This window comes from Canis lupus, chromosome 6 (genome assembly GCF_048164855.1).
Source record: "Canis lupus baileyi chromosome 6, mCanLup2.hap1, whole genome shotgun sequence".
In the NCBI taxonomy this organism is placed as follows: Eukaryota; Metazoa; Chordata; class Mammalia; order Carnivora; family Canidae; genus Canis; species Canis lupus.
In genome coordinates this window covers 23,287,843-23,315,403 of record NC_132843.1, presented here as the reverse complement: position 1 = coordinate 23,315,403, position 27,561 = coordinate 23,287,843, and the positions used below count along the sequence as shown (strand labels likewise).

Here is a 27,561-nt window from a genome sequence, read left to right as displayed (position 1 = left end):
CACGTCACAATCTTGTTTAAAGTACTCTCTGTGGTTGAGATATAGATGACACAAAGTACCATCTCTGAGAAGCTGCCACACCCTCATTAGTATAAGCTGCAATGATGCCCAGATAGCCTTTGATTTAGTTAATGTAAAAAGGGCAGAGTTCAAGTTCAAGTAATGAAAGACAAGTAGGTGTGCTTGTTTTCCACAACATCCATAATATTATATTGATTTTCCTTAACTTATTCCAATCTTGGTATATGCCAGCAATTTCTACTTCCTAATTACAAAAGTTACTAATTGATATATTAAAAGATCTATTAGAAATCTTTTAGGAAAGACCTTAAATTACTCACAACTACCAAGAAATTTAAAACACAGATACTTTAGTTATCAGTGGGGAGTAGGGAGAAATTAAGCATCAAAAACATGAAAATTAATAAGGATAATAAATGTATACTACCAAAAGAGGATGCTGAGAATCTGAAATATAATACTTTCTCAAGATCAAGGAGAAGAAACATTAACTCTTCAATTAAGTAATATTGTCATAAAACATGCCTGTACAGAGAGTAGGAGGCAAAATTTTGTGCTCAGAAGTAGCCTTTAAAATCTGGATGCAGGCAATCAGTTTCCTTACAAAAACAAAAGATTTATAAGCACAAGCAGGGGAGAAGGGGGAGAGGGAGAGGGAGAAGGAGAAGCAGATGCCCCCTGAGCAGGGAGCCCATTGTGGGGCTTGATCCCAGGACTCTGAGATCATGACCTAAGCCGACGGCAGACGCTTAACTGACTGAGCCACTCAGAAGCCTCCCAAATGGTCTTGTTTAATAATCTGTCTCCCAAACTCAGAGAATGGAATGTTCCTCCACTGTTCCCTTCCAAGGTTGGGCTGTGTGCCCTTTGGCAGCGTTAGACTCCTGCACTGCTTTTGAAGCTCATGGAAACTGTGAAGTCCAGAAGAATGGCACCTGCTGGGCCAACTGGATGGCAATGTGCTCCCTTATCTCCCTACCCTTGGCTGCCCTCTGCCTTTTAGAATTGATGCTCAGATGAGTCCCAGAGAATAACACTTACAAATCATTTTCTAAGCAAATGTCATGACATCACTATGGACATTCCTTGGAGACTGAGGTGAGGCCAACAATAGAGTATTAGCCTTTGTTTGCTTTGAAAAAAATATATGTACAATTTCCTAATGATCTCCTTCTCTTATCTATCCCTTTCATTTCTCTTAACTGTTTTGGCTGAATTGTTCTGTCATTTAACCATCAACAGATTTATGTCTAATGTAATCTAACCCAATTTAATGGATTTTCCCCCCAAGATTGATTGATTGATTGATTGATTGATTTATTGGGGCAGGGAGAGTATGAGTGGGGGTGGGGAGGGGAACGAGGAAAAAGAGAGAATCATAGGCAGACTCCCTGCTGAGTGCAGAACCACACAGAGTTTGATCCCAAGATCTTGAGATCATGACCTGAGCTGAAATCAAGAGTCAGATGCTCAACGGAATGAGCCACCCAGGTGCCCCTTAATTGATTTTTTAAAACAGATTTTTCTAATTGAGAATTAGTGAATTGACCAACCTGATCTTTGTTCCTCTAGGGATCTGGCATTAGGAGCTGCCTTAGCTTTTTCAAGAATAGGGCACTCATTGTGGATGATACCTATCTGGAAAGCACTTCAGCACCCATGGGTTGGAGGAAAGTAGTATAATATCCAGAATGCCATGTTTATTTTAAAGAACTATATCATCTAAATGATTCCTTCCTGGACTGTAGAAATGCCCTAATAATCCCAGAAAGGGTCTGTCTTGATGGCTTGGTTTTCTTCATTTTCTTTAGCCATTTCTGACAGGAAAAATTTTCTCACATGGCTGAAATATTTCAGTTATTCACAATGTAATTTTGACATAGCCACCATTCTTTCACCTTAAAACAAACTCACAGGAACATAACATAACTGTTTAAAATAAATGAGCTTGACCAACTTTACTTCCCTAAATATGTGGAATCCATTTATACTGGGAATTTTGACAGTAATCTGTTTGGTTTAAGTATAAATAAAAGAAAATAGAAAAATAATTTTGTTTCTGATTAGAAATTTTAGAATTGTCCAGACATTTAATCTGAATTAGATTGTGCCTATGATGCCACTGAAGTATAATTCACTCAGATCCTCGCTCTGCTTTTCTATGGCATTAGGTCCCTCAAGCATGGAGAGTCCTTTCAAGTCACCAGCAGCTGAACTCACAGGAAAGGTTTAAAAAGGAATAAATCCCATGTAGAAAACCTGACAACCAACAGAATAGATAGGCCTTAAGGCTGCATTTCCTTGCCAGGCCTTTAAATTCTACTTACCGTTAAAATGATCAAAAGGCAAATGTTCCTGAAAAGGAGCCAATCCATTCCTTCGAGTCTCTCTTGCACACGAACCCCAGTGAGATGTGATTTTAGTCCTAGTCCTCCAGGTTCTGAATTCAGCTCTGCAGCAAGATGTGCTTCAAGATGCCCTTTTAGGAGGGCATGGGTGATAACTCTGGTGCTTTCTGAGCAGAGGAATGAAGATGTTCTATAATGACTCTGTTTCCCCACCCCAAACTCTTGGGCTGGTCTGGAAGGCTGGCATTGTTTGAGCTCTGGGTAAGAACACAGACACACCTTGATTCTTATTGCAATGAAACCCTTTGTTGGACACCAAAGAAAAATCTTACAGAGTGAGGACAAGATTTACAGGGAAGATACCCAATGAATAATAAATTACTCACAACATGAAAAATAATTAAAATGTTAGGGCCTATCATCATGCTGAATAAAATTAGTAGGCTTCTTCTTCTGCCAACATCATAAAAGCAAAATTATATATACTGACAACACACATACACATGTCCACTACAGAACCAACTTCAAGGACTCACACTTTGAGCAGAGGATTTGGTGCAAAGGTATCAGGCCCAAAAGATGGTGTAGGGAGAAAGATAGAATAATGAGACTCTCATCTCTTAATTCCTGCTTCCCTCCTTAAGAAGTACTATGGTCAAACTGCATTACTCAACCCTAAAGATGTTCTGAAAAAATAAGGCTAGAATAAAGAGACTCTAATTTCACTAGGATGTTTGTTCCCACATTTTAGCACCTTCTTTCCTCAATATACAGTTGAACCTGTTAGATACGGTATAACACTAATGTCTTAAAGAAACTACGATAGAGTTTCCTCATTCTTCATAGCATTTCCCCTGATTTAAAAAAAGCACATAACATGGGTAAGGAACACGTCTAAACCCTGATAAATATTGATTAAGAAAAAACTGGAATTATAAGCCTGAGAATTTAAGAGGAAAAGACCAGAGCAACAGGGATGTCTCTGAAAATCATTACTTGTTTTCATTTCTCTCTTACCCTTTGTTAGTGTGGATTTGGAGTAGGTATAGTTTCCCGTGAAAAAATTGCAGGTTGGCAAGCATCATCAACAAACATAAAAAGAAAATGTAGTTGAATGTCCTCTAACTGCTGATACAAGTTTGTTGGAGAATTTGATAGAGTTCTCTACTGCTAATACATATTGATTGGAGATTGCATCTTGTCTTTACTACCTCACTGCTATAATTCAGAAACAAGACGGGCTCTATTGCTGTTAATGGAAAGTATTCTAAATAACACTTAGTTTTTGAGAATCTTAGTTTGACATTTTGAGGAGCATAGGAGAGAGCATTAGAGGGGTGGCATAGTATCCTAAAATGAAAATGAATGAATTATATGTTGAAAATATTTATAAGAAAGAGCAGGAAATTATAGTTAAGCAATGGAAAAAGTGAATTGTTACAAAAAGGCAGTATTTGGATACACCTGCCCAAGCCAAATCTAATATTTGAGGATATCTGGCTCATTCAAAAATATATAGGCTGACCTGATTAAGTATGTGTATCAGGTTTAAAGTATATCAGATTGTCCTCCGGATATTAATTTACTATTTCATTGTATGTTAGATACGTCTTTAAGCCAAGAGTTATGGAAAACTATGCTTGGGTAAATAAGCTGTAAAAAATTATTTTGTCACTGTTTTACACACAACAGAGCTTTCATCTTTTGTTTTCATGAATTGTTCAGAGGGTTTGAAATGGGACAATTATATCTACCTTGGAAAAATTTTCTTTTATATTTTCTTCTATCCTAATAGAACAGCATTAAATTAAATACTTTTACTCTCAAAATATATCCTCTATCAATAGTGCTAGTGAGCTTTGGGCTTTGGAGACACATTGGTATTTTCCCCGTGTTTCTCTATATGTCAGAAGTATAAAGGACACCGTTGCTTGAAATGATTTCCAAGGGATAAGTTGGTGTGAAGTGGTTCTTTCCAATACAAGCTACCAAAGACTTTTTTTATTGTGAATAACTGTGTTGTGGCTTTGCTTTTATTTTTGTACAAAACATTTGAATTATTTTGGAATAAAGAAGGAAGGACAATGAGAATTTGCACTATATCAGTGAGGAATAGTCTTTGGCTAACTGTGTACATTTTTAGCCCTAGAAATGCACCACAAACAGCTAAGAAGATGGTTTGTGACTTGTGGAAATTCAGTGTGCCATGCTGCTTCAGATTTGAAGTATAGAAACACGAGAGGAGAATGTAAAGTGTCTCAAATATTTAAAGAATATATAGCTGACATCCTCTTTCTGTGTGCCACCCCATTTACCATGGCCCATGTACATAAATTTTTTTGGTGTCTATATCCAAAGGAGGAGTGATAGAAGAGGATCTATAGCTTCAGTGCTTTCAGTACGATGCTCTGGGCCATCAAGCAGAAATGAATCTGGGAGACCTTTTATTGCAATGGGAGTCACTAGAGAATAGTAGAGAATGAGAAAGCCAGTAAGGATTTGTTAGCAGACTTATGGTTATAAACAATAGGTCAGTCAGAGCTTAAGAAGGAACTAAAAGTTCAAGAAGTCAGTGGCTGTCATGATGATTTTATTTTCACCACTACTTCCAAACAGGCTTTGAGTCAACGTAATAGTGCATTACAATAATATGCATCATAGGGCAAGTTGACTGTTGTTTGGCTAACTAAAGAAATTCATTTTTGTTTTATTTCAGTTAATATTGAATTAGAATAATTTAATGAATAGCAAGTCAGGTAAACAAAAACTTTTATTTTTCAGAAGAAATCAACTAATCATGATAAAACAAAAAGTGGAAACCTGTGCAAATACCTCCATCAAACAGAGCCAGGAAAGAGTATAATTTTCCTCTTGTGAAAAACAGTGACAGATCTAGATCTGTTTCACTAATTCTCTTAGACAAATTAAATTATTCTAATTCAATATTAACTGAAATAAAACAAAAATGAATTTCTTTAGTTAGCTAAACAACAGTCAACTTGCCCTATGATGCATATTATTGTAATGCACTATTACGTTCATTGTTTCAAAGAAAACAAAAGGAAAGGAAATAAAAGAAAAAGAAACAAAAGAAATGGCAAACAATAGAAATAGCTTGTAGATTTTTTAGTTAATTCCTCCAGATTTCCCCATTTGTAACTCCTGTACTCAGTGATTAAGAATTGAATCTGGTGACTATGATTATACAAAGATTTAAAATATTTTATAGTGAAATAAGTCAATTGGAGAAGGACAAACATTATATGGTCTCATTCATTTGGGGAATATAAATAATAGTGAAAGGGAATAGAGGGGAAAGGAGAAGAAACAGGTAGGAAATATCAGAAAGGGAGACAGAACATAAAGACTCCTAACTCTGGGAAATGAACTAGGGGTGGTGGAAGGGGAGGAGGGCGGGGGGTGGGGGTGACTGGTTGGCGGGCACTGAGGGGGGCACTTGACGGGATGAACACTGGGTGTTATTCTGTATGTTGGCAAATTGAACACCAATAAAAATAAATTTATTATTTAAAAAATATTTTATAGTAACTGAGGAATGGACACTTGATGCCCCAACACCTCATTTGTATTTACTCTCCTTTGGAGAGTTGTGGAGGCTATCTCAAAGTAGAATCATGAAAGGATTTCAGTTAGTGACTAGTGACTAGTTTTCTGGGCAAAACTTAGGTCATGATTTTGAGCTTAGATTGATAAAGAACAGCTACTTTTGTTTCTCTTGCGGGGTACTAGCCATCATAAAATCAGAGTACAAAAATATTAATGTTTAAAAATACCCTAGAATGATCTAATGCAACCTCTTCACTCTTCATTCTCCCCAATGCCTGTTATAGGTATAGCCTTGAGTCTGTAGAGTTTATTAGTGCCAAAGTAGAACAAGAATTCTACTCGACTATAGTCAATTTATATAAATACCATGCCACTATTCAGTGTTGGCTGGATATGTGAAAGCCAACTAAAAAAGGGTTGATGGCTGAATGCTATTACCTTTTACAAAAACTCTTTACATAGTTTAGAGGTTACCAGACTATTAAGTTTAATAGCTGGCTCTGCAAGCAGAATTCTAAGAGTAAATTTGTTTTATTATTAATGTTTGATATCAAACCAGTAGCATTTTATTTGCTCAGATGAAAGTGTATGTAGAATTTCAGAGATGCTCTTCATAGTTAAGTATTGTTCTGTGCTTCAGTAATATTGTCTCATACTGGGACATTTTAAAGTAGTGAGACATTTTCATTCCATACATCATGTCCACCTAAAAGTTAGTTATTTTAACACTTACATTTTTTAAAAGTAAGCCCTCAAAGATAGGTAATTAAATCCATGCCAGTACAGATTCTTTTTGAAAAAAAGAAACATAATCTATTTAGGCCAAATTGTGTGAACATGATGTTAAGGCAGCGTTTGCCATAAGTTTATCAGTGTAGGATTACTGGTGGATAATATTAAGTATCCATGGGCAATTCTATTTCTTGTTAGCAGGTGTTAGAGGAAAGGAAATTTAAAACATATTTATGGTCCTAAACTATGTTTATCAAATGCAGTAGGCAAGTAGGTTCTAGAGTTGACCCCAAGCAAAAGAGTTTTCATTAGCATGGGCCTGGGTAGATAAACAAAATGTAAACAACACTTGTCTTAGTTTTGACCTCAAGCTGTGCTGTGAATACACCTCTGACTGTCCACCCTGAGTTAATGGCACTGGAGATAAACAACCTATCTCCTTGTTAAAGCCAATTTATGTATGGCAACCATGGTGCCTGCAAACCAGGTTATTTAGTGGGTGTTGGAAATCATAGAGATTAAATGTCAGTTTCCTAAAGAGTTATATTAATACCATAAGGATGATGTTAGTTTATACCCTAAAATCATACTTACACCCTGACAGAGGTGCCTTGTTAATTCTCTCTGTGATGTCATGTCCTTGGTGTGGGATGTCTTCTAAGTAAGTGCAGAAAGAATAGTGTGGCTTCTCACTGTGTATTAATTAAAGTGCACACTTACATACTTATTACATATTTGCTGCATACTTATCCCACAAAAATTTCATCATGGTCTGCTCCCTGACTCTGGATCATGATGACAATGACAGCACTTCTGCACTATGAAAATTACATAAATATCATGCTGGCTACCTCAGTGACACTGGCAGTGCCCCCTCTTTGGCAAAGTTGTATTGTGTATATTGTTTAGCCTTTATGCTGTTAGTTATGCATCTGGCAGACTCTGAAGTGGGATGTGGGCTTAGGCTGTTTAGGAAGAAATTCAGGAGGAGGAAGGTCACAAGCTAAGCAGTGCTTTTTGAAATGTATTTCTTGGGCCACATGGGCCAAAAATCATATGGTCCAATATGTAGGAAATGCAGATTTATTGGCCTCAGACTTACTGAATCAGAATGTCTGGAGATGGGACCAAAATTATTTTTTCTTAACATGCTCTTCATGTAATTCTGGGGGTTCAGGCTGAAGTTTTAAGAACTATTGAGTGAGGATAATTAACCTAGGCCTACATAAGCAGAAATGGCAGCAGGTAAACATATTTTTCAAAATACGGTAAGGTTAGCATCTCTTCATGAAGGGGTTGGTATTGGTTATTTGTGTTTCTTTTTATGTGAAGACTACTTCTTTATTCTCTCCCACTGTGTTACTGATGCCTTTATTACAGATTTGTAAATACTTTTCATATATAAGGGAAATCAACTTTTGTAAAAAACATTAACACTGTTTTTTGCTTTTTTTTTTCTCTTTTGAGTTTGTTTTGATTTTTCTTTTTTTCTTTTCTTTTCTTTTTTTTTTTTTTTTGCATTTGAAAATGATTATGTTTTTCCTTGGAGTAGGCTGTTATAAACAGTGCTACTATCTATCCCTGTTCCTGTTGTAATAAATTATCACAAACTTAGTGACTAAAAACAACAAAAATGCATTATCTTACTAGTATAAATGACATATTTTCTTTAGTTATAGTTTCTAGCATTTATTTTCATATACACAGAAATATAATTGGAGTGCCTGGGTGGCTCAGTCAGTTAAGTGTCTGACTTTGGCTCAGGTCATGATTTCAGAGTCCTGGGATAGAGCCCTAGCAAGCCCTGCTAGGGTTCTCTGCTCAGCCGGGAGTTTGCTGGTCCCTTTCCCTCTGCCCCTCTCCCCACTTGTGCTCTCTTTGTCTCTCTCTCAAATAAATAAAAAAAATCTTTACAAGAATAAAAGAAATACAATGGATTTTGGCCTTTTGATTTTTGTATCCAGCAATTTTGCTAAACTTTTTTCTTTCTTTCTTTCTTTCTTTCTTTCTTTCTTTCTTTCTTTCTTTCTTTCTTTCTTCCTTTCTTCTTCTTCTTCTTCTTCTTCTTCTTCTTCTTCTTCTTCTTTCTTTCTTTCTTTCTTTCTTTCTTTCTTTCTTTCTTTCTTTCTTTCTTTCTTTCTTTCTTTCTTCCTTCCTTCCTTCCTTCCTTCCTTCCTTCCTTCCTTCCTTCCTTCCTTTCTTCTTTCTTTCTTTCTTTCTTTCTTTCTTTCTTTCTTTCTTTCTTTCTTTCTTTCTTTCTTCTTTTCTTTCTTTCTTTTTTCTTCTTTCTTCTTTCTTTCTTTGTATATAGTTGACACACAATGTTACATTAGTTTCAAATATAATACAGTGATTCAACAACTCTATATGTTGTGCTGCGCTCACTGCAAGTGTACCTACTATCTGTCACCATACAATGCAGTAACAATACCATTGACTACATTCTCTTGTGTTGTACATTTCATCCCGGAAACTTATTCATTCCTTAACTGGAAGCCTGTATCTCCCACTCCCCTAAACAGAATATTCTGTCCATGTTCATGTATGAAATTAACATATAATTTCCCTTTCTTATACTGATCTTGATGAATTTGTCAAAAAGTTATGCTAGTTTTATAAAATGAATTGAGAATTGGAAGTCCTTATTCTCTTATGTAGAAAAGTTGTCTAAGATTGGAATTATTTCTTCTTTGAGTGTTTGACTCTTGAAAGTTTGGATAAACTGTACTTTTCACTCTGAATTTGTCCACTTAATTTAAATATTTTAATTGATTGGCAACGAGGTATTCATAATCTCTTCATTTCATTAGTGTCTGTGGAATCTATAATCATGTCCTATTTTAAAGAACTCTTGATTTTTTTTTTATTTGTGTGTTCTCTTTTTGTTCTTATCAGCCTTACTAGGTATATAAGTTTCATTAGATTTCTATTTGTTGTTATTTTTTTAAGATTTTATTTATTTATAAAAGAGAGAGAGAGAGGCAGAGACATAGGCAGAGAGAGAAGCAGGCTTCTCGCAGGGAGCCCGATGCGGGACTCAATCCCTGGACCTGGGATCATGCCCCGCGCCAAAGGCAGATGCTCAACCAATGAGCTACCCAGGCATCCCAGATTTCTATTTGTTTGATAGGATGTGCCTGAAGATTTTAGTATCTGAAGTCTTTTTAGGTATTTTTCTGCTTTCCCTTGTTTCTGCTGGGTTTTACTTATGAAATCTAGTTGAGATTGGTTCCCGAGTTACCCTGAAAATGCTGTCTTTGTGCCTCTCCACCCTGCCACATATCCAAAGATCTCAATAGGGGAGGAAGCTTAGTTACAGACAATACAGGGGACATCTTTTAAGGAGTCTGCCTTTCAGCTTCAGCTCCCCTGGTGACCAGTGAGGGAGAACTGGTTCCTAGAAGAATTTTTTTCTGATAATTCTATGGCTTGCTTACATCACTAGATCTCGAAAGAATGTGTCCTTGTCACTTGTTAGCTTTTGTTGTGTAGAATTTAATTTTATTTATGTAGTTTATTTTATTTATGTAGTTGATCCCTAATTATAGCTTCTAGTTTGTCATGCTCATAGAATTAGCTATTTATAGTTAATGTAAATTTGGAATGCTAGTGTTGCATATTAAAACATTAAAGATGTAGATCTGGTTCAAATTCCAGAAATTTCACTAGCTTGGTTTGTTTCTATGAGTGAGTTAATTTATCTCTGTAAATTGCAATTATCTCATCTATCTCCTTCCTAGGCAGATTTTGGAAGTTAAATTAAATACATTTAGAGAAACTAGCACATAGTACACTCTCTTTGGTATTCTTTCTTCATAATTTCTAGATTGTGTATGTCTATAATAGACTTGCCACTTATTAAAGCCTATGGTATTAGGTATATATATGCTATTTTTTCTATGTGCTAATATTTGATTTTTAGTGACAGTCAATAAACAGGTTTTTCTTATTGCTTGCTCCTCTAGTTTATAGCACATTAATTTGACAGTTTTGTACCTGTGATTGAAATTTTATTTTATTTTATTTATTTTATTTTTTTTGAAATTTTATTTTATTTAATTGGTTTTTAATCTTCATTTTGGATTTAATGATTTTTAAAATACATATGTATCTTTTAAAAAATCTGGCTAATTATCCTTACTTCATAAATAATGTTAAATAATGTTTTATTTATTTTATTTCTTTTTAAAGATTTTATATATTTATTCATGAGAGACACACACACACAGATAGAGAGAGAGAGAGAGAGAGAGAGAGAGAGGCAGAGACACAGGCAGAGGGAGAAGCAGGCTCCATGCACGGAACAGATGTGGGTCTCCAGGATCATGCTCTTGGCCAAAGGCGGAGCTAAACCGCTGAGCCACCTGGGCTGCCCATAAATAATGTTTTAGAAGGAGTGCTTTTAGGTTGTCAATGATAAGAGCAAAGAGAAATCCAGTCAGATAGGCACCCATATTTGGCCCATTCATTGTTTAACTTGGATTGAGTTCCCCATTGCAAGCTTTACATCTAAGTTTTCTAGCTTCAGATTTTCTTTTTTTTTTTTAAAAAAAGATTTTATTTATTCATTTGAGAGAGGGAGTAAGAGCATGAATGTAAGAGTTGAGGGAGCAGCAGAGGGAGAGGGAGAAGCAGACTCCTTGCTGAGTGGAGAGCCTGACGTGGGCTCCATCCTAGGACCCTCAGATCATGACCTGAGCTGAAGGCAGATGCTTAACCAACTGAGCCACCCAGGCAACCCATAGCCTCAAATTATTTTCATCTTTATTTTGAAAGTAAATTAGTTTTCCCGGTAATTGGTGTTCAATAATCATGTTTATAGAAGATGACTTATGAAATAAAATATTAATTTATTATTTTATAATGGGGAGATTTTTCCATTGCACGGTAACTATAAAGTTCATATTCTCTAAATGCCCTCCACTTACCCTAGCAATCAAGATACTAGCTCAAAAATTATTTATTGGTTAAGAAAGGAAAAGCAGAGATGGGTCGTTATTTTGATACGCCTTTCATCTAAGCTGCAGGGGTAAAATGTTCTTTCTCTGAGATAGGAAATACCTTCATTTATTCTCCCAGAGAACCAGTATGTAGAAAGGCCTGAGCTTTTACATACATATGTTTGATTTCATCTATCAGGTGACATATTTTAGAAAAATTGAGTAGTGAATGGATTGCATTTATTTATGTGTACAACAAATAATTATTGAGTTTCTGCATTTTGATATATCAACCTCACAGAGCCTGGGAGCACTTTTCTACTGCCACCATGACCTTTGTCATATGAAGAAAGCCACATTTTCATCCCAACTTTTTTGTACTCTATTTTCTAAATTTTTCCACTTGAAAAATGTGTAGTTATATTTGAAAATAAACTACTTTTTAGATTATTTAATCTAAAAATAATTCTTTAATTCTAACTATATCCTAGCAAGATCTAAATTTTTATATATCTAATCTTTCCCCCAAAGCATATTTAAAACAATTGGTCAAAATATATTTTACAATCTAACAAAATTAAAATTATATTGTTCCACATTTTAAAGAGGAATCATCAGGCCAAATAATAATTAGGAAGGAGAAGTTCTATTGGGAATGGTGGAATTTGACAAGCAATATAGTATAATCTGGGGGCTCAGTTCTCATGTAGATGGTCAGTACAAGGATGGGTTTTAGATGAGTTGAGTAGTGGATTGATTGTATCAATATTATGTATTCAATACATAATTATTAAGTTTCTGTTTGTTGCTGTGCTGACCTCTGTATCACACATTAATTCAAAATGTGTTATTTAATTACTTCTATATCCAAATAATGACAATACAATTTTTGGTGTACCTTTTAAATAAGCTAGATGCAAGGACATGTTTTAGATACTGAGTAAGTTAACATGATGTTATTGGAAATAAGCTATTAAAATGTTGGGCTGTGTATACAAAAAATGATAACTTTAATAGATTCATGACCCTTCTTTCTAGCAGTAAATAGATATCAAAACCAATTATCTATCAAGCTCACTCTTAAATTTGTAACAGTAAAGCTAAGTCATCTCTTATAGGAGAATGATTATATGTCTAAACACTTTACAGGGACAGGCATCTAATTAACATGAATCATATAATATCATAAAGGTACAATTTAATGATAAAGGGGACTTGCAAACTTTCCTATTTTATACCACTGGGTTTTGTTATCCAGTTTATCTATATATTAACTTATGGTCCATTCTTATTTACAATGGAATGTTTAAGTAAGGGCCGTGAAATCTGAAAATTTTATTTCTTGCTTGTAGCATGTTTCGCCAGAGTGCTGCCGAGTAGACCAGTGGTTGTAACAGACCCTGTTGGTGTCCTTTCCATATATTTTGCCCTTATATTTCAGTACCCACAAATCCAATTTCTGACTGCCAGCTATTCTGTTTCTTCACTTCATTAATGCTATAGCCACTTTGCCCCTCAACTGTGAACTGATGGACATTGTCTAAGTATGCGATCTCTCTCATTTCTGGGCTAGTTTAACTCTGCACTGCATGCACTACACTGACTTCCAACATTTTCCCCAGGAGAGCTGAGCTTTGGTTATCCGTGGGGATAATTGGCCTCTATTGGCTGTTTTCCCTTCTCTACTTCATTTCACACTTACCAGGATTTCTTCACATCCATCCCCTTCTTCCTCAGACTGCCCAGAAATCCTATTTTTCAGGGTCTAATTCTGGGTAAATCCAGTCTCAGATGTGATCAAAACAAACTGAGGAGCCCACGTCAGTAATTGAGCAAGGAGGAACTGGCATACATTTTGAAAAAGATAGCTATTAATTTGAACACAGCAAATTATTTTCCAGTGAAAATGTGACAAATTAACATTCTCGGTCCAACCAGATATAGTCTTTTTTAAAAACCACATTTATGTATTTATTTATTTGAGAGAGAGACCCATGCATGTGTATACAAGTGAGGGGAAATATAGGGGGACAAGGAGAGAAGCAGATTCTCCACTCACAGGTACCCAGTCTGGGGCTCAATCTCATGACCCTGAGATCATAACCTGCAGAAATCAAGAGTTGGATACGTAACTGACTGAGTCACCGAGGTGCCCCGAGATACGACCTTCAACGAGAAATAGAGCCTGACATGTTGAGCAGTTGTAGAAAAGTTCTTGAGGCAAGGCTCTTCCCTCTAGGTTTGTTTAATTAATTAATTAATTAATTAATTAATTAATTATTTTAATCTCAGTATAACTAACATACAGTGTGTTATGTTAGTTTCAGGCATCCCATAGAGTGATTCAACGATTTTATACATTATTCGGTGCTCATCATGATAAACATACTCTTAACCTCTTCACCTATTTCACTCATTCCCTCCTTCCCCTCTGGCAACCACCAGCTTGTTCTTTATATTTGAGAGTCTGTTTTCTTGTTTGTCTCTTTTTTTCATTGTTTTGTTTCTTAAATTCCATATGTGGTATCTGTCTGCCTCTGATTGTGAGGTGCCTGGGTGGCTCAGTTGGTTAAGTGTCTGTCTGCCTTTGACTCTGGTCATGATCTCAGGGTCCTGGGATCAAGCTCCACATTGGGCTCCCTGTTCAGCAGGGAGCCTGCTTCTCCTTCTCTCCCCTGCTCATGCTCTTCTCACTATCTCTCTCAAATAAAATCTTTAAAAAAAAAGAAAAGAAAAATAAATCTGGGATTGTGATACCTCTGGTTTTGTCTTTCTCAAGATTGCTTTGGGCATTTGGGGTCTTTTGTGATTCTATACAAAATTTTAGGATTATTTGTTCTAATTCTGTGAAAAATACTGTTGGTGTTTTGATAGGGATTACATTAAATTTATAGATTTCTTCAGGTAGTGTGCTTTTCCACCTGAGTTTTATCTGAGAAGGGATGACTAGCACATAGGCACAGAACAAACAGGGATATACCAGGTTTTTCCTAAAGTTTTGTTTGTAAAATTAAGAAAAATAAAGGTCAGCTAGTGTTTGTCTTATATGAACTCAGGCACTAAGTACATGCCCAGAAATTGGCTCCTTTTCAGTCTTTTGGACCAATTTAATATGTTCCATCTGTGTTTATTATGCTTGAGTTTTTTCAAGAAACTTTATAATGAAATTTGAATTTAAGCTAGTTCTCAAGGCCCTTTTTCCAATTTCTTTTGAACTTCTCTTTATTAAGCTGCTTAAGGTTTTTCTTTTTATTTTTGTTGCTTGTTTTGCTATTAAACTATATGGTCAAACCAGGTAGTAGGAGTCCCTCATTAAGAGAGCTAGCTGTAAGTGATCTTCAAAAATCCAAATCTGAGCAGAGCACTCCTCTGCCCAAGCTTTCCAGTGGCTTTCTATTTCACTTAGGATAAGTCAGAATTCTTGCAATGACCTGAAAGCTCAAACTCAGTCTCATCCCTGTTATGTCTCAGATTTCATTTCTTGTTGCTTTCCTTCTCTCTCTCTACCTCATTACTGTTTATGGTTTGTAGTTTCCTTTACCTGAAATGTCTTGTACGCAGATAGCCACATGATTTGTTTCCTAATGTTCTTCAGTTGTCTGCTCAATAGACATGTTACTGCCATCTAGCACACTTTATTTTCCTGTTTATTGTCAGACCTGCCCCCTTCCCTACTCCTTATCCTGAATGTAAACTCAGAAGGACTTTATCTGTTTTGTTGCTGTCATATCAACACTGTTAGGCATTCACTAAGTATCTGCAGGATGAATGAACAAATGAATGAATGAGTGAATGGCTTTCTGAGGGAATGATACTTAGATTGCTACCTAAAAGATGAAAACAATGTAACCATATGAAAACAAGGAGGAAAATGTGCCACACAGAGTGAATTCTCATGGCAGAGGTCAAAACATTTCCTCAGTTCATTTCTTTCCGCCTTCTCCGTTACAACTATTCTAGTCCAAATCACCATTATCTTTCCACCATCATCTTTCATACCAGATCAGATGGGTCCCTATAGGCTATTCTAGTACCTATGGATCCCTATAGGCCATTCTAGGATTCTATGCAATGGAAATCTATTAAAATTCTTGAAATAGAGGATTGGCTTAATCTGATTTACATTTAAGAAGGCCACATAAGCTTATCTGCAGAAAACTGTTTGAAGAAGGCCACTATGGAAATAGACAAGATAAGATACAGTTCTAGGAGGGGGTGACCATATGGAGATGGAAGCTATTGGATGGCCTGAGCTATGTTTTGGTTATAGATTCAGTCAAAGTCATTAGCACATACTGATGGATCAGATGAAGGAAAGGGATGTGAGGGAAGGGATGAAATCAAGGACGAGTACTTAGTCTCTGTCTTGAGCAGTGGGTTCTATTTATTGGGACGGAGTACTGGGGAGCACAAGTGTGCTTAGTTTTGAACATTTTAAAAGAGGCTTTGATGAGGTCTCATAGAGACAGTGTAGAGTGTAGAAAGGGGAGAGCATAGGATCAAACTTTAAGGGGAACACCATCATTTGATAATTGGGTAGATGGCAAAGAAACAGGAAAATAAGAGAGAATTCATTCAATTTATTCATTCATGCAGTGAAATATAAGCTATATTTTGAAAGGATGGTATGAAAGCCAAGAATGAAAACTGTTGCAAGGAAGAGAGAATAGTTAATTTTTTCAGATTCTTTCCACAGGTTAATAAAGATGAGGATAGAAAAGTGGACCTTGTGTTTGGCAATCTGTAGGTCTTAAACTTGACAAGGGCCATTTTAGTGGATTGATGGGATGGGGTTGAAGTTTGATAGGACATGGGAAAGAAAAGTCATGTGTTTATAAGTCTTAAAAAGTTTGTGAAACCAACAAAAAATGAGGCAGTAATTCTATGGAGGGGTGCTGATGAACATGCTCTGAAAGAAAGAGAGAGAGAGAGAGAGAGAGAGAGAGAGAGAGATGGTTTCCAAAAAGGACTATTAGGGAAAGAGCAAAGTTCTTGAGCACAAATTGGGGATTGTCTTTTTATAAAAGTAGAACACCAACTCCATTGTAATAAGGGGGGGGGGAGAGAGTACAAGTACAGGAAGATGTATAGGTCAGGTGAACAATAAGATTGGGTCATCAACTAAGAATGAGGAGGAAAGAAGAGGTGCAGGAGTTTTGAGGACAGAGAAGGTATGGAATAGTGACCTAGTATAATGAGATGGGAAGTCTATCAGAGATGGAGGTAGGATTGTGGGGAAGCATTTTATATTAAACTGAGATTTGAGATTAAGTATTCAAAATGAAAAAAAAAAAAGTCAGTCACACCTGAGCTGTTTGTGTGAGGACAGAGATGAAGAATGAAAGATTTGGGATATGAAAGGGGAGAGCAGGGCAAGGAGTTTGAAGGCATTCACCAAGAGGCAGCATATTTAAGCTCATGACGCTTGATTAGACACAGAGGGAAGTGGGGTGGCAGATAGTAGAAAGCAGGGAGAGTGAAAGCAAAGAAGTTTTGATTAAGTGGAGGAATTGTGCAATCAGAATACTTCAGCAAGTGAACTGAAAGGATAAGGAGGAAGTGATCAGAGGATGTGAAGACTGAAATGGGCACCCAAAGTACTGCCCTGCTGAGGTGGGATGGAGAAAAACGGGGGTCAGGTGCCTCACCCCTGTAGTCACTTAAGTTACTGTGAATGCTTTCAGGAGTTGGAAAGATCGCAATGGACTGTGTGTCAGAATATGAGTCTTTAGTAAAAGTGAGGACATTGCTGGGAGGTCAATGAATGACACAAGCAGGAGAGAGAGAGAGAGGAATACAAGCAGATCACATGAGTCTGGAAAGGATAAGGTTTTGTGTAAGGTGAACGTGATCATGTTCTGAAAGTGGCATTGGAGAGCAAAAAAGAGATGCATTCCCGATAAAGATGAAAGGGGGTGATTTTAAAAGCAACTAATAAGAAAATCCATTTTAAAAGAAATACAATGCTAGTGTAAACAAAAATATAAATGAGAGTATGAAAGAGAGAAAGATGAAAATATAAAGATGCTAAAAATTTCAAACAGAATTTTAAAATCCCAGCTTTTTGTCTTTTTTTTTTTTTTTTTTTTTAATGATAGTCACACAGAGAGAGAGAGGCAGAGACACAGGCAGAGGAAGAAGTAGGCTCCATGCACGGGAAGCCCGATGTGGGATTCGATCCCGGGTCTCCAGGATCGCGCCCTGGGCCAAAGGCAGGCGCCAAACCGCTGCGCCACCCAGGGATCCCTGTCATTTATTTATTAGTGCTTGGACACTGCTGACAAGTACTCTGCAGAGGAGGCTCCTCAGTAAACAATGGGGGAAAAAAAGAGCTAGAAAATGGGAAATGTAAATAAGTTTTAACAATGTGAAAATAAAGTATTTCTTCCCTCCTATGGGCTGAAAATAATCATTTGATTTGAACACCTCTAATTATGCCTTACAGTCTAAACCGCCCCACCTTTAAAATTCAGAAAAGATAATGGAAGCATACCAATCATTTTATTGCCATAAACATAAGTCTTTGGAAATTACAAACTGACTTAAAATAGCCAACGGAGGACCAAGCAAGGAACTATTGCCCAAATGAGCCAAGAACTTTTATATTGAAACCTAAAAGAAAGCACCTGTTTTAAACATCACCAAAGATGAATATTAGAGTTTAAAAATACTTGTAAAATAGCAAAAGAAAAAAATAAGACTAGGTACTGCTTGATGATAGTGTTTAGTAATTCAAATATAACTAAATGGAAGGAATACAGACAGTTAAACAATAGATTATTCCTTGTTTTAAAATTCTTTGATGGCTAATAGGTTGATCCATTCGTGCTGTTGTCCTAATATAAATTGAACAATCTAGAACCAGAATGCAGATTCTATTTCACGGGGACTAGTAATCTGTGTAGACTGGTGTATTGCAGTGCAAAGTGAAGTAAGTCTTAAAAATACCAGAAATCCTACAAAAGGTTGGAATTTATTAAATAGGCATGGGAGAATGTGGCAAATACTTTTAAAAGTTCATTTTGGGTTTTGAATGTCTTTCCTAAACTGGCTCTTCTAGCCAATGATGATAAAACCTTTAAATTCCTATTCTAGCCAGAGGGTATCATATGTGTTACACCTTGGTTGATTTATACCAATTTATACCAACATTCAGATGTTGGTATAAATTCAGAAATGAATTGTATATATAATTAAAAACATCCAGTTAGAGCAACTATGTAATTTTTGAAGCTATATGATTAAAATTGTCAGGAAATTACATTGAATGGAGATTATAAGGGTAAAACTATGTGGCAGTGTAGAACAGATGTCCAGATGAAGCCCTAAATATATCCCCAGGCGATAACTTTTCTGTAAATTTGTAGTGCATATAGTTACATTTGGCAATATACATACAGACTAATAATATGTAGCAGACAAATCTGGAACTAAATGTTAAAATTAGCTCAGGATGGTAATTTGGTTGATATCAAATTATGCAATATTTATGACACACTAATTTTTGACCCTAAGGACCATATCTTTAGGAAGTCAGACCCTAAGGACCATCACTTTATTTCAAACTCTATACACAGAACATTTAAACTACTATTTTTTCCTCTCCCTTTTATTAAGAGCATGTTGATCTGAGATTCAGCCTCCAATATAGATTTGAATTATAACATTTACTTGTAAAATAATTTCCATATCTTAGGTCTGTAGAATGACCTAAGGTCTGTGAGTTGGAGTAAAGGATCTACAGAGGAGAATTGATTTATGCCCACAGGTTGTTTATTGAAAAAATGACATGCCTTTAAAGGATTGTTAGAACTGTATCTTAAAAAGATAATTTTAAAATTTAAGAATAAAGAGTTAGAACATCAGTGTGTAATCCTGACAAAAAATTTATTTGAAAGTATCTTCCTAGAAAAATTGACAACTAATACTGTCATTTTTTATATCTTCCATGGTTTTTTACTAATGGATCTTCATAACAACAGTTATTAAAGATGGTCACTCTGGCATTTGTTAGACAATCTAAAAAACTTTTTTGGAAGATATCCAGAGTCTTTAAAAAACACTTCTGATGAGAAATCAAAGTGACACAGAAGCTACTTTTGGTCAGATACCATTCCCTTGAATTAATTAACTAGTAATTATTTTTATTCCTTCAAACTCCTGGATCCAGCATAATCAAGCATATTTCAATAAATACATCTTGACTTTATTTCTGGAAAGATTATCCATCATTAATGGAAGCTCCCCCCTCCCCAAATGGGAGAAAGAAATAAAAGAGTCCCTGTAAATGACTTTATTTACACCTCTGCATTTTGACATGCTACAGACTATCAAAATTTCACATAGACTACAGATGTAAAATAAGATGTATATTGTGGCTTTGAAAATATTGACATCATCTACTATAACATAGAGCAAAATAGCTCTGATAAAATAGTTCACTCCTTAGCTCCCTTTGAAAAGTGTTGGAAGTTGACTATTCTTGGATTTTGTAATACCTTGGGAAATTTGAGTAATCAACAGGGAATAGTCCTTGAACAATTTTGTCATATCTAGTTTCACTTTAGTGAGCTCATATCAACACTGAATTTAGAAATGAGAAAAAAAAATTCTCTATCTTGCCATAGCAAGTTTATCCCTGTCTAAGAATGCTTTGGTTCTATTTAGAGATTTTTTAAACCAGGTATTACTATATAGCAAACACACAGAAATGGCTTATCATAAATAGTATATTGCTAAATTTTGAAGCTAGAAAAATATATCATACTATATAATTTGGGAACTATCTATAAATTGGAATATTATATAAGCCAAGAGTTTTATCAACAAATTAAATAAGGAATATAAGATTTATTCTAGTGAGAAAATTTAGTTAGGGAGTGAGATAGAGTAAGGATATGGGATTGTCTAGTACAATTTCACATAAGTTAACACAATATCATCAACTCTGTTAAAAGGTTTTGGTTGACCTCTTTAAAATAGCAGCAGAGTGTTGTTTTTAAAAGTACTAAACTCAATTAAAACTAATAGTACAGCATTACTTTACAGAACTAACTTTTCCCATTAAACATTTTACATGTTCTAAAAACTTTTTTTAGATCCCCTTAAAAAAATCCCCCCAAAGCTTAACCATACTGCAGAGTTTTTTCACAGCTCAGCTTAAGTAAATTATTTTAACTTAAGAGATGTATAATAGAGAGCTGGATGTAGGTGAATAACACTTACTAAACACACATCTGAAAATACAAAGTGGTATCCATCTGCTTCCTTGGAAGGTAATTTACCATTAGGGATGACAACCATGTCAGGTGTTACTTGCTTCAGTCAGAGAAGTATACTTGGCAAGCTTTCTGCCTTTAGGTAAGAGCTACAGTGATAAGAAGAACGAGTGTGATATTCTGCAACTTCACATCTACCACAAAACACAAACTAGAATCAGAAAACTCCTGGACTCCATGTGAATTTTAGCTGAGGCCCCATCTCAAGATTCAGGTTCAGACATTTCCAGTTTTCCCCAAATGAATCTCCCCTATTGCCATTCCCTTGTGGAAATTTCCTCCCAGGAAATTGTTCCTCATTTGAGGTTTATTTTATCTAGTGCAATTATTAAGGTAGGAGTGCTTGATGGCTTGTGAACTGGATTGTGTAGCCAGATTTTGTTTTCTTTAATGGTTCATCATGGTCTGAATACATGGTTGGATTTTTATTCCTATTATCTGTGAAACTGACCAGGTGCTTAGCACATATTTCAAATTCTTCCTACATATGTGAGCTCATGTTACATGTTTAGTCCTTTTTTAATATTGCCTGAGCTACATGGCAAATCAAAACAGAGTAAGGAGAGTTGTGCAGATAGCCATCTTAAGGCCAGTGGTTTTGCATGACTGAGTTTAATTTATTCCCTGTGCTGGAGATATATGACAGGCCACACAGAAGCAAAGAAGACCCTGTCTCAAGTTTTACTTCACTGTCATGATTCCATAAGTATTAATATAAGAAAAAAGTTTACAAATGCTAGGGAGAGCTCTTGCCCAATAGCACTGTTTCCGTCTTTCTCATTGTGGTTTCTGACCTTGTTCCACAGTTTTTTAGCACCTACCTGCACATCATCAAACACATCATTAGTTTTTTGGTGGTGGGAATGGAATCTAAATCACCATTACTGAGAACAAATGTACTGGGATCCTGGCTACTTAGTATATTGTACTGTACTGTACTTTGTGATTCGGCTTCGGGCAGTACTAGGGGAGGCAGATCCAAGGGTCTGGCTAAAGTGATGGTCAGAGGAGCTCCTCACATGACCGATGGTGGCTGTGCCCCCCATGCTGCTACTCAGGCCACCACCTCCTCCCAGGCTGTTCAGCCCAATGCCACCACCACTTACTCCCATTGCACTGCCAACTAGGCCACTGCCTCCACTTATCCCAGCTGGGCCACTAATACCACTTATGCCAGAGCCAGAAACAACCCTCTCTGTCACAATCACATTTTGGGCATTTGATAACTCAGGGTGTATACTTAGATTGCCCATCATGCCAGAAGCTGGTCGGATTACTCTTTCTGTCACTACCACATTTGATGATTCTCTGGGATCAGGCATAGTCAAAGAGGTGGGTAGACTTGAGCTTGGTGCTATTACCCTTTCTGTCACTATAACATTTGACCCATCTCTCAAGTCAGGCATCTCTAACATTCCATGCAAATCAGTGCCAGAGATTGGGCCAACAACCCTCTCTGTCACCACTACGTTTGATGCATGTCGATTATCATGAACATGGACAGTGGGCTTCAGAGTGCCAGAGGTGGTGTAAGACTCGGTCACAGTGACATTACCATAGCCCAGAGGATCAGGAATAGGCATAGGATGTTGTACACCAGGTCCTGAGGGGTAGGTATTCTCAGAAATGACTGTGGTAGTACCGAAATGTGGGGAGATGGGTGGGTGTCCACCAATGATGGGCTCTGTTCCCTGCTGAGGGCAAATCGGTTCAGTGCTCTCAGGTGGCCAAGAGGGATCAGGTTCAACTTCTTTTCCCAGGCTGATATCTGCCAACTTCTTAAATTTAGGCCCCAGTGTGTCCAAAAAGCTGTCATCCAAATCTTCTCCAATGAAGCTACAACAACCCACGGAGCCAGCAGGAGAACCTACACCTTCAATATCATAAATGAGCAAACAGTCATTGGATGGACGTCCTTCATCTTCATCTGCATAAGCATATGCTTTCTAGATTTGTAGAGGAAAGAGAAAAATGAAATTATGGATACATATTTAACAATAATAGAAGTCTTTATCATTCTTTTTGCTTCTGGGGCATTATCAAAGAAGAATATATAGGACAAAATTCTAACCTCTACTAGAGATGTATTAAAATCATCATATAATTTCTTGAAAGAATTTGGTTGGATATTATTTTAACTGTAATCCTGTTAATACATTTTGATTTTTAAAATTTATTTAAATGGACTTCCCTCATCATAGTGCACTTTGGATACAAAAGTACATGCAAAAAAAATCACATGAATTATTTTGTAACCAAATTGGAAGGAGATACCTAGAAGCACTGAACATTAAGTACACTCAATTGTGTGTGTGTATGGGAGGTTCTATTCTTTTCTTTCTTTTTCTCTTTCTTTCTTCCCCTCTTCCTTCCTTCCTTCCTTCCTTCCTTCCTTCCTTCCTTCCTTCCTTCCTTCCTTCCTTTCTTTCTTTCTTTCTTTCTTTCTTCTTTTTCTTTCTTTCTCTTTCTTTTTTTGTTTGTATATAAAAGGTAGCTCATAGTTGATTCGGGCTCATTCAGTATTGCACTCTCCTTTCTCCAGCGGAGTGAATTTGATGGTTCTGTGAAGATTTACTTCAAGATGGCTTTTCCAGCAAAACAACAGAACATGTCTTTGCCATTTTGGGATTCAAAACTGAAGATTTTTTAAAATAGGATCTTCTTCAATTCAAAGCTAAAGCCCAGAGACGTGCACTTTTTTCTGTAAGATTTATTTATGAATTTGAGAGATAGAGATAGAGAGAGATAGAGATGGAGATGGAGATAGATAGAGATAGAGATAGAGATAGAGAGAGAGAGAGAGAGAGAGAGATAGAGATAGAGATAGAGATAGAGATAGAATCTCAAGCAGATTCTCCACTGAGCACAGAGCCTGACTTGGGGCTCCATCTCACAACCTGGAGATCACGACCTGACCTGAAACCAAGAGTTGGATGCTCAACAAGCTGCGCCACCGAGGTGTCCCAAACATGTGCACTTTTATCTCATTTCTGTCCTTCATAATATTGGATTGCAAACTTTCAGGTTAAGTATCGGAAATATCTGTATTAGCAAACCAAGTCATTTCACTATTTCATTCAAAAATATTTTTGAATCTGTACTGTATGCCAGACACTTTATTAGGAAATTGGCAATGTAGGGGTGAAGAAATACATTTGAAGTCTCTCTCTCACAGGGCTTATATTTTAGTAGGATGAGACAGACAATACATAAACATATTTGTTAGGAGGTGGTATGCACAGAGTGAAGAGATAGGGTGATAGAGTGGCCAAGGGCAGCATTTCGTAAAGTGATGTTTGAGTAGCGGTTGGAATAAAGCAGTGGGTGGAATAAAGCAGATAGAGTGTCCTGGGCAGAAGGAGTTGCAAGGTGCAAAAGTTTTGAGGAAGAATTGTACTTTTCATGAAAATAACATTCACTTGTAGGGACATGGATAGGAAGTATTCCTGTGGATTTCAACAAGTCTCCTATTATTATCTCCCATTATTTGAAAGGCTTTCATTAGTATTTTATTTCAAGATAATCAGCCTCCCTTTAAACCAATGGGAGAGTTAAAGAAGATATTTTAGACTTGGATGTAGAAGAATATAAATCTATCAGAGACTGCTTCAGGGATAGAAAATTCCTGAAAGCTTAAGTATCATATAGTGCATATCCACAGACAATTCTGTCTCCTGAGGGTGGCAAAATTAATTCTTACCAGTTCTTAGAATATTCTGGAAGTGTGCTATGGCTCTTGAACCCATGCTTACTGAATGTTTACTATGTGCCTGGAGCTGAGCTAGGTACTGGCAACATGTAGAGAACATATGGACAAGATGCTAAAAACCATGATAGACATAGAAACATATTTTAGCAATGATAAAGTTCTATAAAGACTATACACAGAGCACTACAGAAATACAGATAAAGAAACATCTATTCTATTTTGAATGTGAGGGTTAACAGCAAAACTCCAGAGGCAGTAATATTTGATTGAGCCTTAAAAGATGAGTAGGAGTTTATGAAAGAGGTGATGGTTAAAAGCATTGCAGGAGAGACACAGCATAGGCAAAGGCATGGAGGGGAATAGACCAGTGTGAATAAGGCAAGGACACTTGGTATGTGGAGTTGGTGGTGAGGAGGAATTGGAGGTGAGAGAAGGGGTCATTTTATGAATAATCTTGTCATGTTAAGGAGTTTGGACCTCATGCCTTGGGTAAATAGAGCTAGGTGCCATTGGCTATTTTCAAGTAGAGGATTAAAGTGGTTAGTTCAGAATTATAGAAATTTTATCCAGCAGCTGTATGACTGTCAGGCAGAGACTAGAGGCTGGGAACCTGCGAAAGCCGTGTTGAGGAATAATGGTAGCCTAGAGTAGAGCCGGGGGCACAGGATGGAGAGGAAGACACAGTGCTAGAAACCTTACCTGGAAAAAAAAAAAAAAAAAAGAAACCTTACCTGACAGAAGTAGCTTTCCATGAAGTTCATATTCAGACCTCCTTCTCTACATTCTCTCATAGAATTTCTTCTTAATGTTCCAGAATATTCTTGACATATTTCAGGTACTCCTGACGTTTTAACTCCTTCTGTTAGTTCAAATCCTGTTGTTCTTTCTCCTCCTCCCAGATCTTGCATTTCTCTGCCACCATACTCATTTGTGTAAACCCCTAAAAGTGTTGATAAAATTAAGTTTTCTTTTTCTGGTATATTATAGACCAAAAATAACTTTCTATAATGTAAGTTTCCTCATTGAAGTAAAATCTAGACAATAAGTAAAGGGCTATAAATGCAATATTGAGTTCAAAATAATATTATTAATCAGTTTGTTAATTTGTTAATTGTTTGATGTTAATTATTTGTTGCTAATTATATGTCATGCTGGAAGAGGGAGGGCTGCATAGAGGTTATAAGAACCTATGCTTTAGAGAGTTTGATTTCAAATTGAGGGAGTTTGGGGGGGATACCCAAATTCTAAAAGCTGAATAGTATAAGAATACCCCAACACATTAGGAGTACAGGGCATCCAGAAGAAGACCCAAGAACCACTGGCTTTCAGAGGAGTAGTCATGGCTGTGGTGAGGGGAAGGTTTGCATGGAGAATCTTGGGTTTTCACTTAGATGTGATGGGTGAATAGAAACCTGTTACCATGTTCAAGCTAAGTTAGTCAAAATGATGGCTCAGACTATGGAAGAGCCATAGATAGGGAAAGTGTTGAGACTGGGGTATGTGCCCCATGGCTTTAATATGTTAAAAATCTTGATTTTTAGGGACAGTGTATTTTTCATCCTTTAATGACTCTGGTGCCTCTAACTGTGCTTTGTTCCAGATTTGTGTAAAGGCTTTTAGATGTAATGAAGGGATAAATGCATAAATAAATCCTGATGGATACGATGATTTGACAAGTCTTGAGAATGGATTGGATGTTAAAGAATAGGGAGATAGAAAAGACAAGTGGCTGCTGCTTCTGGGGTAAGAGGAGCTGATGTCATTACCAAAAATGGAGACATCAGGAGGAGAAATAGGTTTAGAGGCCACTGTGTCTAGTCTTTGAATAAAGTGCAATTCTACAAGTTCTGGGCATTCCTACACCTCTTCTATTTTAAAGAGTTGCAAGTAGGAAAGTAATGATGACAAGTTTTAAAAAGACCCAGAGAAAAGGAAGAGAATATCTATTTTTGTTTACTCTGAGAAAAGGCAAGATGGTACAACAGTTTTCAAAGATAATAAAAAGTTTAAAAGAATTTTTTTATTAGCATGGTAGCTGTCCTCTTGCTATGACATTCTAATCATTCCCTCACTTCTGCCTGCAAACTGGTCTAGACCCCTGTTTTAAGGCCTTTTGTATTTAAAAGTCTTGGTTAACTATGTGCAAGGAGAGACTCCAGCACCTGCACACAGCCTCAGCTGAGAACTTGGAAAGATTCTGATAGTGTTTCATACACTTACTTTCAATTTAAGAAACCAGACAAATCGTTTTATGTCAACTTTATGCACATGCTGAGAATGGATGCAGTTTTTTTCTTTGTCATGATAGCAGCTGAGGTCAGAGTGTGTTTGAATGCAGATTTTTTTTTAAATGAATACAATTTAGTAATGTAAATGTTTTTCTCTTCCTTATGATTTTCTTAATAACAATTTATTTTTTCTGGTTTACTTTATTGTAAGAATACAGTATATAATACATATAAAACATAGAAAATGTGTGTTAATCAACTGTTTATGTTAACAGTAAGACTTCTGGTAGTTAAGTAATAGTTAAGTTTTGGGGAAATCAAAAGTTAATACTTGTGTTTTTGACTGCACAGGGATCGGCATCCCTAACACCTATGCTGTTCAAGGGTCAACTGTATTTTTTTTGGTAAATAATGTTTGCTCTATTAGACAGAAAACCTGGACCAAAATTGACTTGTAATTAATTCTTCTCTCCTACTTATATAGGTCCTACTAGAGTCATTTCCTGAGTACTCTCTGATGATTGAGGAAGACTTTAAAAATTCAACATATAAGAATAATAATTACTGTAGGTTTTCCCTTACCATTTAATTTGTAAATTAGTCATCTAAAAATGAATGATAGAAACAATTTTAAAGACAAATAAGATAATTGAGAAATAGTAAGGTAAAGACAGAATGGAATTCCTTCATCATTTGAGCTGTTAAAATTAAACAAAAAACAAACAAAAAGCAAACTTC

At 36.3% G+C, this 27,561-nt stretch overlaps 1 protein-coding gene across 1 annotated transcript in view; it reads right to left on the bottom strand.

Moving 5' to 3' along the window:
- Positions 1-18,090: 18,090 nt before the first annotated feature.
- Positions 18,091-27,561, bottom strand: part of DSG1 (desmoglein 1) — a 35,164-nt gene continuing 25,693 nt past the window's right edge. The window contains exons 15-16 of the mRNA XM_072829129.1: positions 25,327-25,535; positions 18,091-22,832 (exon numbers count right to left, since the gene is read on the bottom strand). Of these exons, the coding sequence (XP_072685230.1) occupies positions 21,798-22,832; positions 25,327-25,535 (1,244 nt within the window). The 3' untranslated portion in view covers positions 18,091-21,797. The remainder of the gene's footprint in view (positions 22,833-25,326; positions 25,536-27,561) is intronic.